This window comes from Hyperolius riggenbachi, chromosome 10 (genome assembly GCF_040937935.1).
Source record: "Hyperolius riggenbachi isolate aHypRig1 chromosome 10, aHypRig1.pri, whole genome shotgun sequence".
Lineage (NCBI taxonomy): Eukaryota > Metazoa > Chordata > Amphibia > Anura > Hyperoliidae > Hyperolius > Hyperolius riggenbachi.
In genome coordinates this window covers 217,997,990-218,014,460 of record NC_090655.1, presented here as the reverse complement: position 1 = coordinate 218,014,460, position 16,471 = coordinate 217,997,990, and the positions used below count along the sequence as shown (strand labels likewise).

The 16,471-nt window shown below is 44.3% G+C and overlaps 1 protein-coding gene across 1 annotated transcript in view; it reads left to right on the top strand.

Moving 5' to 3' along the window:
* Positions 1-8,685, top strand: part of LOC137534462 (zinc finger protein 585A-like) — a 48,092-nt gene extending 39,407 nt beyond the window's left edge. The window contains exon 3 of the mRNA XM_068255963.1: positions 3,917-8,685. Within this exon, the coding sequence (XP_068112064.1) occupies positions 3,917-5,994 (2,078 nt within the window). The 3' untranslated portion in view covers positions 5,995-8,685. The remainder of the gene's footprint in view (positions 1-3,916) is intronic.
* Positions 8,686-16,471: the final 7,786 nt, after the last annotated feature.

Sequence of the window (16,471 nt, the reverse complement as noted above, 5' to 3'; positions counted from 1 at the left end):
TGTGTCACAGTGCACACAATGTTACAGTGCAAGTCTGCTGGATGGATAGTATAGCCTGTGTCACAGTACACACAATGTTACAGTGCAATTCTGCTGGATGGATAGTATAGCCTGTGTCACAGTACACACAATGTTACAGTGCAATTCTGCTGCATGGATAGTATAGCCTGTGTCACAGTACACACAATGTTACAGTGCAAGTCTGCTGGATGGATAGTATAGCCTGTGCCACAGTACACACAATGTTACAGTGCAAGTCGGCTGGAACGATAGTATAGCCTGTGTCACAGTACACACAATGTTACAGGGCAAGTCTGCTGGATGGATAGTGTAGCCTGTGCCACAGTACACACGTTACAGAGCAAGTCTGCTGGATGGATAGTATAGCCTGTGTCACAGTACACACAATGTTACAGTGCATGTCTGCTGGATGGATAGTGTAGCCTGTGCCACAGTACACACGTTACAGAGCAAGTCTGCTGGATGGATAGTATAGCCTGTGTCACAGTACACACAATGTTACAGTGCAAGTCTGCTGGATGGATAGTATAGCCTGTGTCAAAGTACAAACAATGTTACAGTGCAAGTCTGCTGCATGGATAGTATAGCCTGTGTCACAGTACACACAATGTTACAGTGCAAGTCTGCTGCATGGATAGTATAGCCTGTGTCACAGTACACACAATGTTACAGTGCAAGTCTGCTGCATGGATAGTATAGCCTGTGCCACAGTACACACAATGTTACAGTGCAAGTCGGCTGGAACGATAGTATAGCCTGTGTCACAGTACACACAATGTTACAGGGCAAGTCTGCTGGATGGATAGTGTAGCCTGTGCCACAGTACACACGTTACAGAGCAAGTCTGCTGGATGGATAGTATAGCCTGTGTCACAGTACACACAATGTTACAGTGCATGTCTGCTGGATGGATAGTGTAGCCTGTGCCACAGTACACACGTTACAGAGCAAGTCTGCTGGATGGATAGTATAGCCTGTGTCACAGTACACACAATGTTACAGTGCAAGTCTGCTGGATGGATAGTATAGCCTGTGTCAAAGTACAAACAATGTTACAGTGCAAGTCTGCTGCATGGATAGTATAGCCTGTGTCACAGTACACACAATGTTACAGTGCAAGTCTGCTGCATGGATAGTATAGCCTGTGTCACAGTACACACAATGTTACAGTGCAAGTCTGCTGCATGGATAGTATAGCCTGTGCCACAGTACACACAATGTTACAGTGCAAGTCGGCTGGAATGATAGTATAGCCTGTGTCACAGTACACACAATGTTACTGGGCAAGTCTGCTGGATGGATAGTGTAGCCTGTGCCACAGTACACACGTTACAGAGCAAGTCTGCTGGATGGATAGTATAGCCTGTGTCACAGTACACACAATGTTACAGTGCATGTCTGCTGGATGGATAGTGTAGCCTGTGCCACAGTACACACGTTACAGAGCAAGTCTGCTGGATGGATAGTATAGCCTGTGTCACAGTACACACAATGTTACAGTGCAAGTCTGCTGGATGGATAGTATAGCCTGTGTCAAAGTACAAACAATGTTACAGTGCAAGTCTGCTGCATGGATAGTATAGCCTGTGTCACAGTACACACAATGTTACAGTGCAAGTCTGCTGCATGGATAGTATAGCCTGTGTCACAGTACACACAATGTTACAGTGCAAGTCTGCTGCATGGATAGTATAGCCTGTGCCACAGTACACACAATGTTACAGTGCAAGTCTGCTGCATGGATAGTATAGCCTGTGTCACGGTACACACAATGTTACAGTGCAAGTCTGCTGGATGTATAGTATAGCCAGTGCCACAGTACACACAATGTTACAGTGCAAGTCTGCTGGATGGATAGTATAGCCTGTGCCACAGTACACACAATGTTACAGTGCAAGTCTGCTGGATGGAGAGTATTGCCTGTGTCACAGTACACACAATGTTACAGTGCAAGTCTGCTGGATGGATAGTATAGCCTGTGTCAAGGTGCACACAATGTAAGTGACTGCGTAAAGGTGCCCAAACATCAGAAGATTATGGGCAGATTTGACAGACAAATGTATCTCTAATCGTATCTGATTAGAAATAAATTTCTCTTTGTCTAAGCTGTCCATATACTGCAGACCGATTCCTGTCCGATTTCAGCATGAAATCTTTAGGGAATTGGTGGAGCCCACCGCGACTGCCGCGCCTCTGCCCCCTAATGCATAAATGTGCCCCCCGTGTGTGTGCATTTATACATTACCTGTCCATGTTGGCCTATACATAAGGGGGGCAGCGGCGGGGGTTTCATCGATTTGTGGCTCGTAAAGAAATCAGCCACTGTACCGCTGCACACCCGATCAACCAACTTCGGCCCGACATTTTGCATCAGGCACAATTGACTAACGTGACCAATTTTGGCCTGAAATTGGTTGCATCGTCGGTCCGGCCTGCACTTGGCGGCATAAATTTTCAGTTCGATAATAATTATCAAATTGGTTGGTCGATCGACCGCCAAAGTTGTCTGATGTATGGGCATCTTAAGTGTGCTGTATGAATAGGTAAACCCTGTCACAGACAGTTTTTAACATAAGAGCAAATGTGCTGGAGGCTGTAATAAACCCTCTCACACACAGACACAGACTAGTACACAGGCCTACAGCATTCCTACACTGTCCCTGAATCTATCCCTGAATCATACACAGCTATCTCCCTAAGCTCTCACTAGCTTTGACTATCATGAGAACGGCACAGGAATAAGGAAATCCCTCTCTCTGCCCCTCTATTTATTTGCCTGGGGTGAGATCTCCTGGCTCTTGCAGTGCTTCCTGGAAGCCAATGATTTGTTCCTGTAAATGTCATATGCTTTCTGCCAAATCATGGCCTCTTTACTACTTCTTGTGTTTGCCTGTGAACGTTCAACTGCAAGGTGAAAAAGGGGGCCTTTCTCATGAAAATTTGTACAGAGCAAGAAAATCCCAATTCACTGTAAGACTATGATTCTCGCTGGTTCATCCCTAGTCACTATATCTTTATCTGCACAATTAGAAACAAGAGGGAGATAATAGTACATTTACAAGGGACATATGAGTAACAAGAGTATAAACAATGACAATAAGTATGTGTAAAAGAAACCTAATGAAACTAGAAACATAACGCAGATGTCTTGCTTATCAGTACATATTGGTCTGTTATCATTAGAGTAAAGGAAGCCATACATCTAGCTATTTTGAATCAGTCGACAAAGCGATCGACATTATTAAGGAATCGACTTTAGTATGGTTGATTGAAAGTCGATTGACTAATGACCACACACTACAAACGATATCCTATGCGATTCACCTTCACATTTGAACTGACCGATGTTGTGTCTCCATGATCTGAATGGAAGAATCAATTCAGAGTCGATTGAGTGACATGTGAACGATAGCTGATTCCTTTGCCATCAACCGATATCTTGCATCCTGCTCGATCGACTAAGCTGGTCGATTCAACATGAATTCAGCCACTTTTCATGAATTGGGAATTCTGGAACACACTCTATTCTCTCTTGATTCTTTAAAATGATTGAATTGAATGGTCAATCGTGCAGCCAAATCACTAGATGTATGGCTACCTTTAAACATTGCATTGCTTCCATTGTCTCACCAAGTTGTACAATTGACTGTTTTTCTATGTATGGCCAATGTTTTAGGCATAGGGATAGTCAGTGCCATGCAAATAACTCTGAGATGGTGCAGAATGCATGATAACTATATACCAAGCCATGAAGCTGCTGCACCTGGTCCATTTCAAATCTACATAAAGTTTGCATCAACTTGGAATTATCAGCTGCTCACTGACCATCTCTAAAGATAATTCTTTCTCCCTCAGAATTATCTAACAGGAAGTGATGATGTTTCTTTATTTGCAGTGCGGAGTCCCGGCATCAGGAACCTCTTAGAGACTCATCCCTCTGTATCCACAGACTGTACAGCGAATGGTGTTGTCATTGGACAAGTGTTTCCTGCACCTACCCTGGTTATCCCGAATATTACCCAAGGCTTCCCTCATCTGTCTAACGCTGGGGGGCTTCATACCCAGCACAGCTCTCCCCCTGCTGGAGGATCTTATTCATGTTCCACATGTGGGAAATGTTTTGGTAGGAAGTCAAATCTCGTAAGACATGAGAGATCTCACACTGGTGAGAAGCCATATTCATGTGTGGAGTGTGGGAAACATTTTGGACAGAAAACACATCTTGTCTTACATAAGAGATCTCACACTGGCGAGAAACCCTATTCATGTTCTAAGTGTGGGAAATGCTTTATACAGAATTCAGGTCTTGTTAAACATGAGAGATCTCACACTGGTAAGAAACCCCATTCATGTGCTGAATGTGGGAAATGTTTTACGCAGAAATCAGAGCTTGTCTTACATAAGAGCTCTCACACTGTTGAGAAGCCTTATTTCTGTACTGTGTGTAAGAAATGTTTTGCACAGAAATCTGAGCTTGTCACACATGAGCTATCTCACACTGGTAAGAAGTCTTATTCATGTGCTGAGTGTGGGAAATGTTTTATGAAGAAATCAGAGCTTGTCTTACATAAGAGATCTCACACTGGTAAGAAGCCTTATTCATGTGCTGAGTGTGGGAAATGTTTTACGCGTAAATTCCAGATTGCCATTCATAAGAGATCTCACACTGGTGAAAAGCCATATTCATGTGTTCAGTGTGGAAAAAGTTTTGGACAGAAATCACATCTTGTCTTACACAAGAGAACTCACACTGGTGAGAAACCCTATTCATGTTCTAAGTGTGGGAAATGTTTTATACATAAATCAGCTCTTGTCAGACATGAGACGACTCACACTGTTGAGAAGTCATATTCATGTGCTAAGTGTGGGAAACATTTTAGAGATAAAGCAACCCTTAACAGACATGATAAATCTCACACAGGCGAGAAGCCTTATTCATGCAATGAGTGTGGGAAAAGTTTTGTGACTAAATCATACCTTGTCATTCATGAGCGATCTCATACTGGTGAGAAGCCCTATTCATGTGCTGAGTGTGGGATGTGTTTTGCATATAAATCACAACTTTCCTGTCATAAGACATCACACACTGGTAAGCCATATTCATGTGCTGAGTGTGGGAAATGTTTTGCACTTAGATCAAGGCTTGCCAATCATGTGAGATCTCTCCATGAGGTAAAACCATATTCATGTGTTACATGTGGGAAATGTTTTGGAGATAAAGGAATCCTTGTTAAACATGAAAGGCGTCACACTGGTGTGAAGCCTTATTCTTGTGGTGAGTGTGGGAAAAGCTTTATAGAGAGAACACAACTTATCACACATGAATTATCTCACACTGGTGTAAAGCCCTATTCATGTGCTGAGTGTGGGAAATGTTTTACAAGTAAATCAAATCTTGCCATACATGAGAGAATTCATACTGGTGAAAAGCCCTATTCATGTGCAGATTGTGGGCAACGTTTTAATTGGAAATCACGACTTGTCAGACATAAGAGATCTCACAGTGAGAAACCATATTCATGTGTTGAGTGTGGGAAACATTTTAGAGAGAAAAGAACCCTTGACATACATGAGAGATACCACACTGGTGAAAAGCCCTATACATGTTCTGAGTGTGGGAAATGTTTTGTACAGAAATCAAATCTTGCTGCACATGAGAGATATCACACTGGTGAGAAGCCCCATTCATGTGCTGAGTGTGGGAAATGTTTTGTACAAAAATCAGACTTAATCACGCATGAGAGATCTCACACTGTTGAGAAGCCCTATTCATGTGCTGAGTGTGGGAAACTTTTTGCTCAGCAATCATACCTTGCCAGTCATAAGAAAACTCATGTTGATGAGAAACCCTATTCCTGTGCTATGTGTGGGAAATGTTTTAGACGTAAAACAAGCCTTGTTAGACATCAGACATCTCACACTCATAAGAAAACAATCTTTCATAAGAGATATCACGCTAGTAAGAAGCCATAAAGAAGCCATATACATGTGCTGAGTGTGGGAAATATTTTATACACAAACCAAACCTTGCCGCACGTGAGAGAACTCACACTGGTGAGAAGCCTTTTTCATGTAATGAATGTGGCAAATGCTTTATATATAGATCAGACAATAGACAAACCCACACTGCTGAATTGTGCTAAGTGTGGGAAATGTTTTTAACAAAACAAGCCTGGTTCTACATGAGAGATCTCACACTGGTGCTAAGTAATAAGTAAAGCATAGCTTCCCCTTCAGAGAACCTGATCTGGCCACAGCATACTGCTCTCCATGTTCCCATCATAGCTGGAATTAGGGAGGATGGAGAGCAGTGTAGAGTACAGCAGCCAATAACATCCCGGTTCAGTTTCCCTTATCCCTCTGTCATTACTGATGAGAAGCTCTATTATTGCACTGGGTATGGGAAATGTTTTGGTCATAAGTGTGAATTTCCATTTTTATTTTTTATGTTAAATGCACATAGTAGCATATTTACAGTTTCCTGAGGACTCTTTCATGCGCTCAATGCATTGGTTTGTAAAGCATTAAAATCCCTGAACTGAGGTGACATGATGAGATCAACATTGGTACATATAGTACTAAGCCTAGTTATTCCTTGCCTGTGATCCCTTTTTATATTTTTCATTGCAAGTGTCAATAAACCAGATGCTTTATCTACACAAATGGGGCATGATCTGCAGCTGTATGCAGCCACGGTGCTCCTGAAGGGGAAAAAAAGCCACAACACTTATATCTGGCTCGACAGCATACCTGTAAAAACGATGCCGGGAAAATAGGGTGCCAGATGTAGCCAATGAACGTGATTTTGGTTATAAAAGGATGCGGAATATAGCTGATAAACTAGATTTCTTTATAATGAGACGCTGAATGTAGCCAAGACACTTGATTTAGTTTATTAAGGCCGTCAGATGTAGCTGATAAACATGGTTTCATGTATAAAAGGAGCTAGATGTAGCCGATAAACGTGATTTCATTTAGTTTACAAAAAGAGTTAATTGCATAATAAACATAACGTGGGATAACTACAAGAAGCAGTAAAAACAGTGGTTTTAAGTCAACACAGTATATAAAATAGTTATAAAAGTCATTAATTATACAATAGAAAATACTTCCTTACCATATCACATAAAATATACAATAACGGATAGTCTGCCAATGTCACATCAAAAGAACACTAACCAAGTTATGGGCAACACAGGGGCGCAGTGGGTAGCACTCTTCCCATACAGTTAAGTTAATTGGCTTCCCCCTAAAATTGGCCCCGATACATACATAGAAATATGACTATGGTAGGTATTAGATTGTGAGCATCTCTGAGGGATAGTTGAGTGACAAGACAATATACTCTGTACAGCACTGCAGAAGATGTTGGCGCTATATAAATACTAAACAATAATAATGCCATAACAAACAAGCAAAGCCGTAACAACAAACAACACAAAGCTCCCTGAACTACCCATACATCAGAGCAAATCTGATATAAAACCCCTGAGGGGGAGTGTCTATAGTCCAACCATTCTTGCCAATCAAATTGAAATGTAGAAAAGGTCCCTGAGATACTATGATCCAACCTATCTGCTCCCATGATGGTGTCTACTGTATTCTCAAATTGCGGTATAGATAAGGAGGAAGATTTCCAATTTATAGCAGAGGACCACATAGTGGCTAATTCAAATGCAACGCAAATCCTTCTGAAAGCCTGAGGCACCTCTCGATTAGGGAACAGGAGTAAAGACTGAAGGGGGTAGTAACTTGTAAGAACTGCTGGATGAAGCCAATAAACACAATTTCTTTTGTAAAAGGGCACCGGTTATAGCTGATAAATGTGATTTCTTTTATAAAATGGGCGCCAGATATAGCTGATAAAGGTGATTTTGTTTTTGATTGTGATTGTGGCCAATGAGTGTGATTTTGTTTACAAAAGGCACCGGATGTAGCCGCTATTAGAATATAACCCTAATTTTAACCCTTACCTTTATTCCTCCCCTGGTGCCTAACCTTAACCATGGTACTTGGTAAGTTCGTTGTAGCCGCATTTTATGCCAAAGATGGAAACAGTATTCACAATGATCTTTGTAGGTGCAATATTTAAAGATTTAACCCATATTTGTCTTGTTTAAAGTAATTGTTTGGATTGTAGTAGCTACAAATAAAATGAAACAAATAATGAGGCCAAAATGTAGTTTCTAAAAATATAGTCGTTATTATATTAAGGAATATAGGACCTGATTCAACAAGCCATGATTAGTGGCTATAAGCGGTGAAACGTGCACTTGTTGTTTTATATTGGCTATATCAGGGAAATGTTTGTGGTTACAATCAGGCATGGTCGGAATAGCCCATTTCCGTTTCCGGCACAATTCCGCATTCCGCATTCCGTCATATAGAAATTCCGTTACCGTTCCATTCCGACGGTATACCGGGGCAGTTCCGCGGAATTCCGACTTATACGGAATTCCGTCGGAAAAATTTTAAAATCTCTCTCTCTCTCTCTTCCTCCTCCTCCTTCCATCCATCCAATGCAGGGAATCGCAGATTTTCAAAACAGCTTATATACCATAGCTGGGATTTGAACCCAGAACCTAGTGTGTAGTAGGTATCTGTCTTAACCTCTAGACCATGACCCACACTACATGCTAAAGCTGGCGGTAGCATAAACCATACTTCCATTATGATCAATTCGATAGAAAAAGTAGCATGATTAAGGATTTGTACTTTTTGAAAAGCATGCTTATATACCATAGCTGGGATTTGAACCCAGGACCTAGTGTGTAGTAGGTATCTGTCTTAACCTCTAGACCATGACCCACACTACATGCTAAAGCTGGCGGTAGCATAAACCATACTTCCATTATGATCAATTCGATAGAAAAAGTAGCATGATTAAGGATTTGTACTTTTTGAAAAGCATGCTTATATACCATAGCTGGGATTTGAACCCAGGACCTAGTGTGTAGTAGGTATCTGTCTTACCCTCTAGACCATGACCCACACTACATGCTAAAGCTGGCGGTAGCATAAACCATACTTCCATTATGATCAATTCGATAGAAAAAGTAGCATGATTAAGGATTTGTACTTTTTGAAAAGCATGCTTATATACCATAGCTGGGATTTGAACCCAGGACCTAGTGTGTAGTAGGTATCTGTCTTAACCTCTAGACCATGACCCACACTACATGCTAAAGCTGGCGGTAGCATAAACCATACTTCCATTATGATCAATTCGATAGAAAAAGTAGCATGATTAAGGATTTGTACTTTTTGAAAAGCATGCTTATATACCATAACTGGGATTTGAACCCAGGACCTAGTGTGTAGTAGGTATCTGTCTTAACCTCTAGACCATGACCCACACTACATGCTAAAGCTGGCGGTAGCATAAACCATACTTCCATTATGATCAATTCGATAGAAAAAGTAGCATGATTAAGGATTTGTACTTTTTGAAAAGCATGCTTATATACCATAGCTGGGATTTGAACCCAGGACCTAGTGTGTAGTAGGTATCTGTCTTAACCTCTAGACCATGACTCACACTACATGCTAAAGCTGGCGGTAGCATAAACCATACTTCCATTATGATCAATTCGATAGAAAAAGTAGCATGATTAAGGATTTGTACTTTTTGAAAAGCATGCTTATATACCAGAGAGAGAGAGAGAGAGAGAGAGAGAGATTTTTGTGCTATTCCGGAAAATTCCGTAGGAATTATAAAATTTCCGCGGAATTCCGTTTGAAAGGTATAGGAATTCCGATTTGACTACCGGAATCGGAATTATCCTAATTCCGGCCGGAATCACGGAATTCATAATTCCGCGGAATTTTCCGAGCATCCCTAGTTACAATAAAGGACCTGATTTCCATTATGCTTACACTATGGGCCTGATTCATCAAGCTGCACTGCTAAAGCAGCACAGCTTAACCACTTGCCGACCGCGCACGCATAACGCGCGTCGGCAAAGTGGCTCCTGGAGGACCAGGCACGCACATCTGCGTCGCCAGGTTCCCGGTAATTAATGAGCGATCGCGCGGCGGGAGCCGCGCGATCGCTGTGTCACGTGGTGCCGCCCCCTTGTGACTACAACCCGCCGGCCAATCCGCAGCGCCGGCGGGTTGTAAAATTTCAAACCAGCCACTTAAAAACGTATAATACAGTTTGTTTACCTAACAAACTGTATTATACTGCCTGCCTCCCCGCTGGTGGTCACACTTAGCGATCGACCACCGGCGAGGAGAGCAGGCATAGTGAGTCACACACCGCACACGTTAGGAGCCCCACAGACCCCCCCGATCACCCGCAGCACCCATCAGACACCCCCCTGTACCCCCCTGCAGCACGCAGCTTAGACCCAACCACCCCCCATATCACCCATCAATCAATCCCTGACACCACCTGTCACTCCTATCAATCAGATCAGACCCCCAACTACCCCTTAGGGTTATCTGATCACCCCCCACCCCTTCAGATCTCCCCCCCCTCCCTCCCCCCCCCCTGTATACTGCATATCTCTATCTCCCTCTAATAGCCCACTGATCAGCTGTCAATCACCTATCAGTCACCTGTCAATCAACCTTTGTCACCACCTGCCACTGCCCCACATCAGATCAGACCCCCCACTGCCCCTTAGGGACTTCTGATCACCCACCCACCCTTTCAGATCCCCCCGAGACCCCCCCCTGATCACATCAGCAGTCCATTGTTTACATCTTTTTTTCCCTGTAAAAACCCACTTATCACCCATCAATAACCCATCTATCACCCCCTGTCAACACCTGTCACTCCCATCCATCAGATTAGACCCCCAACTACCCCTTAGGGGTACCTGATCACCCACCCACCCCTTCAGATCTCCCCCACCCCTGACCCCCCCCCCCCCTGTATACTATCTATCTCCCTGTAATCGCCCACTGATCAGCTGTCAGTCACCTATCAGTCACCTGTCAATCATCCCTTGTCACCACCCGTCACTGCCCCACATCAGATCAGACCTCCAACTGCCCCGGGGCTTCTGATCACCCACCCTTTCAGATCCCCCCGAGACACCCCCCCCCCCCCCCCCCCCCCGATCACATCAGCAGTCCATTGTTTGCATCGGTTTTTCCCTGCTGTAAACACCCACTTATCACCCGTCAATAACCCATCTATCACCCCTTGTCACCACCTGTCACTCCTATCCATCAGATCAGACCCCCAACTACCCCTTAGGGGCTTCTGATCACCCACCCCCTCAGATCCTCCCCACACCTTACTAGTGCATTGCTTGCGTATATTCTCCCCCCTGCCATTGTGTATCTTATCTCCTGCCTGTAAGGCTTAATTGTGCTTTGTTTGGCTACAATTGTCTCAATTGTACTGTGATTGGCATCGATTGTCGTGTGATTGGCTTCGATTGTCACGTAATTGGTTTTCGATTGTCGTGTGATTGGCTTCAATTGCCCTGATTGGTTTTGATTGTGCCAATTGCCCTCTGATTGGCTGTTTTGCCCTGTGTCTCGATTGTCTCAATTGCCCTGTGATTAGCATCGATTGTCGTGTGATTGGCTTCGATTGTCACGTAATTGGTTTTCGATTGTCGTGTGATTGGCTTCAATTGCCCTGATTGGTTTTGATTGTGCCAATTGCCCTCTGATTGGCTGTTTTGCCCTGTGCCTCGATTGTCTCAATTGCCCTGTGATTAGCATCGATTGTCGTGTGATTGGCTTCGATTGTCACGTAATTGGTTTTTGATTGTCGTGTTATTGGATTCAATTGCTCCTTGATTGGCTTTGATTGCGCAGATTGCTGTAATTGTGTTGTAATTGCCTCGTGATTGTTTTTGATTATTTGTGATTGCTCTCTGATCCCCCAACCCCAACCCCCCCTCACCGTCACTATCCTAGTGATCTAAAAACAGTGATCAGTGAAAACTGTCACTTTTTTAGTATCACTAGTGGTACCAGTTAGGCCAGTTAGCTAGGCAAAAGGGTTGTTAGTGTCAGTTAGTGCTCAGCCCACTGCACCACAGTCACTAATTAGCGTCATCACTGTCGCTAATCAGCATTGGTACTATATAGTATCTGTAAGTGATCATTAGTGATCACAGTCAGATCTATATTAGGGTCACTAGGATCCACAAAAAAACGCAGTGTTTGCCCGATCAGACCTGATCGTTCGCCTGCACTGCGTTCAGCCCGCCCCACCGCAGTGACAGAAATTTATTTTTTCTGATCACTGCAAAAAACACTGTACACTAGCTGTGGCACTGTAAACAGCAGTTTTGATTTTTTTTTTTAATCAAAACTCAGTGACCACAGCTTTCTACCTCTCAAGTACTCCATTTCGCTAGGTAGGTGCTCTTTTTCCTGGGTAGTCTCAGAGGAATACCTCCTAAATTTAGCAGGCCACCATGGCAAAAAAGAGGTTTTCCAATGAAGACATCTACAGGTACATGGACCAGTCGGATGAGGATGATTGGGTCGACTTATTCGACGAATCTTCTGGTTCAGAGTACGATCCTGTAGACAGCAGTGGCTCTCTGACCGATAGTTCCGATGACGAGGTTGAGGTCCCGGCTAGAGCCAGGCGTACCACACCCCATGTCACTGGACTGCAGGTGGCGGAAGATCAGTCTCAAGGGCAGCAGAGTGATGCTGGCGCTGATCTGATTTTTCTTGGTGAGGCATGCACCAGCAGCGCAGCATCTCCTGGACCTCTCAACACCAGTACTTCCGTAGAAGACCCTGGTGAAGTGGCGAACACCAGGCCGGAAGTAGAAACTGGTTCGGTGGTACGTGAATTAAGACCCGATTCGCAGCCACCAAGTAGACGGGCCCGTACTCCCATTAGTTTTCCAGAGGTGCTGGCAAACCCTGATTGGCATTCCCCTGATCCCGCCGCACCCGTACTGCCCCCTTTCACCGCCCAGTCTGGAGTCCAGGTGGAGACAGTTGAACTAGGATCGGCCCTAGACTTTTTTGAACTGTTCCTCACCCAGGATCTCCTTGACTTAATTGTGGCTGAGACCAACCGTTATGCCACACAATTTATAACCGCCAATCCGACAAGCTGCCACGCCCAGCCTTTTCGGTGGAAACCACTCCAAGTTTCCGAACTTAAAATTTTTTTGGGCCTTCTCCTCAACATGGGTATTACAAAAAAAAATGTATTGCGCTCTTATTGGTCTACACGCCCAATACATAACATGCCCGTGTTCTCTGCTGCCATGTCCAGGGCGCGATTTGAGATCATCCTGCGCTTCCTGCATTTCAATGACAACGACACCTGTCATGCAAGAGGCCACCCAGCTTATGACCGGCTCTACAAAATTCGGCCCCTCATAGACCACCTGTCATCCACATTTGCAGATGCTTATACCCCTGAACAGAACATCTGTGTAGACGAGTCCCTCGTACATTTTACCGGGCGCCTTGGCGGTATGGGGTGAAACTGTATAAGCTCTGTGATAGGGCCACAGGCTATACATCTCGTTTTAGGGTCTATGAGGGAAAAGACTCAAAATTGGAGCCGGTCGGATGTCCTGACTACCTGGGGAGCAGTGGAAAGATTGTGTGGGACTTGGTGTCACCCTTGTTCCAGAAGGGGTACCATCTTTATGTGGACAACTTTTACACAAGAGTGGCCCTCTTTCAGCACTTAAAGTTAGAAGGAATCCGATGCTGTGGCACCGTGCGGCCTAGCCGCCGGGGCTTCCCCCAACGGCTCGTTAACACCAGACTTCAGCGGGGGGAGAGGGCTGCCTTGTGTACTGATGACTTGCTCTCGGTGAAATGGAAGGACAAGAGGGACGTTTACCTTCTGTCTACCATTCACACAGACACGACAGTACAAATTACACGGGCAACAGAGGTCATTGAAAAGCCCCTCGCCATCCATAGCTATAATGCCAACATGGGAGGGGTGGACTTCAATGACCAGATGTTAGGGCCCTATTTAATTTCCCGGAAAACCAGACGCTGGTATAAGAAAGTGTCTGTGTATTTAATTCAATTGGCGATGTACAACAGCTTTGTTCTCTACAGTAAGGCTGGGAGAACTGGATCTTTCCTTCAATTCCAGGAAGAGATCGTTTCGGCACTCCTGTATCCAGAAGGTGCCAGAGCCCAACCCCCAAATGCAACTAGCCGGCTGCATGGAAGGCATTACGCCTACACGATTCCCAGTACCCCAACTCAACGCAACCCCAGAAAAAGATGTCGTGTCTGCAGCAAGGCTGGAATAAGGCGTGACACCCCCGTTTACTGTCCCTCCTGTCCTGACCAGCCTGGCCTATGCCTAGGGGAGTGTTATGAGAGGTACCACGAGAAGTCACACTTTTAGAACCTAGGGAACTACAGACACAGCAGTAGGCACACAAGGGTCTCTCAGTGCTATTTCACACTGGCGCGATGCGTTAGGGCAAATTGCCTAGCAAAAGTCACACTTTGCGGTCCCCCCCTACGCCGGAAGTGCTTGACTTAACGCTAGTGCATGCCTACGTTACTGCGTGGCTTCTGCGGCAATTTGGGTCGGCCCGGAAGTCATGTTAGTCTACGGCGACGCAGTTAATTACTAGGCCGAATGCTACTCTTGTGGTATTCCCTGAAGATCTATTTTGGGCGAGACGGTGCGGCGGGCTCGACCGACCGGATAGGCCAGTATGCAGTGTGAACCCAAACATCAGGTTTTGAGAGATCCAAATACACTGGCCTGCCAGAAACCTCTCCTTTCACTTGGGACAGAATGCATAATGTACTTCGCCACATATCTGTGCGATTTGCACTTTGCACATTGACCCATGGGGGAGGAGAAGTTTATCCTCAGCTCGCAGGTAAAAAAAAAACAAAAAACAGGTAAGCAAAAAAGTTAATATTTGGTTACCAATGTTATTGTTTGGTTTGAACATATTTAATAAAGTTTAAAAAGTTAATGTTATTGAAGTGCTTTGCTGCTTGCTTGCTTTTTTTTTTCTTTTTTTTTTTTTCCTTCTTCTCTCTTTTTTTCCAACCGACCAATCAGCTGCAGCACTGATGATGCATCCTGACAGAAGCATTGCGCTTCTGTCAGGTTACACAAAATCGGTGCATGCAGCGCTGTAGGACGAGATTTCTCCTCCACAGTAAAAAAGATACGTTTGCCGAGGCATATGGGCCAAGGTGTGGTGTTGGGGATTCATATGCTTTGGCAAGCACTTTGTATCAAAAAAGAACTCAAGCAATGATTTCTCCATTCACATCGATCAATGTGGATGAATAAATCAGGATTGCCTGGGCATACGAGCTGGTGGGTTTGGATTTTTGGGGTGGCAGCTCCTATGTCCAGGCGGACACCTTCCCCTCCTTTTTGTTTTGTTTTTTTCGTTTTTCTTCGCTCTTTTTTTCTATCCAGACCGACCGACCGACCAATCAGCTGCAGCACTGATGGTGCATCCTGACAGAAGCATTGCGCTTCTGTCAGGTTACACAAAATCAGTGCATGCAGCGCTGTAGGACGAGATTTCTCCTCCACAGTAAAAAAGATACGTTTGCCGAGGCATATGGGCCAAGGTGTGGTGTTGGGGATTCATATGCTTTGGCAAGCACTTTGTATCAAAAAAGAACTCAAGCAATGATTTCTCCATTCACATCGATCAATGTGGATGAATAAATCAGGATTGCCTGGGCATACGAGCTGGTGGGTTTGGATTTTTGGGGTGGCAGCTCCTATGTCCAGGCGGACACCTTCCCCTCCTTTTTGTTTTGTTTTTTCGTTTTTCTTCTCTCTTTTTTTCTATCCAGACCGACCGACCGACTGACCGACCAATCAGCTGCAGCACTGATGGTGCATCCTGACAGAAGCATTGCGCTTCTGTCAGGTTACACAAAATCAGTGCATGCAGCGCTGTAGGACGAGATTTCTCCTCCACAGTAAAAAAGATACGTTTGCCGAGGCATATGGGCCGAGGAGCGGTGTTGGGGTTCATATGCTTTGGCAAGCACTTTGTATCAAAAAAGAACTCAAGCAATGATTTCTCCATTCACATCGATCGATGTGGATGAATAAATCAGGTTTGCCTGGGCATACGAGCTGGTGGGTTTGGATTTTTGGGGTGGCAGCTCCTATGTCCCTCTTTCTTTTCTTTTTGTTTCACATTTTTTGGCAGATATTTATTCATCCACATTGATCGATGCGAATGAAGGGATGTTTGCCGTTCATTTTTCCTTTCAGCCCAGAATGCACTACCTGTATGCCCAATATAAGGAGTATAGCAGAAATACTGGCCATACATGTAATGATTGCAGAGGCCCTAAAATGCCAGGACAGACCCCACAAATGACCCCATTTTGGAAAGAGGACACCCCAAAGTATTCCGTGAGGTGCATGGTGAGTTCATAGAAGATTTTGTTTTTTGTCACAAGTTAGCATAAATTGTTGTTTTTTTTTTTTTTTTCACAAAGTATCCTTTTCTGCTAACTTGTGACAAAAAATATT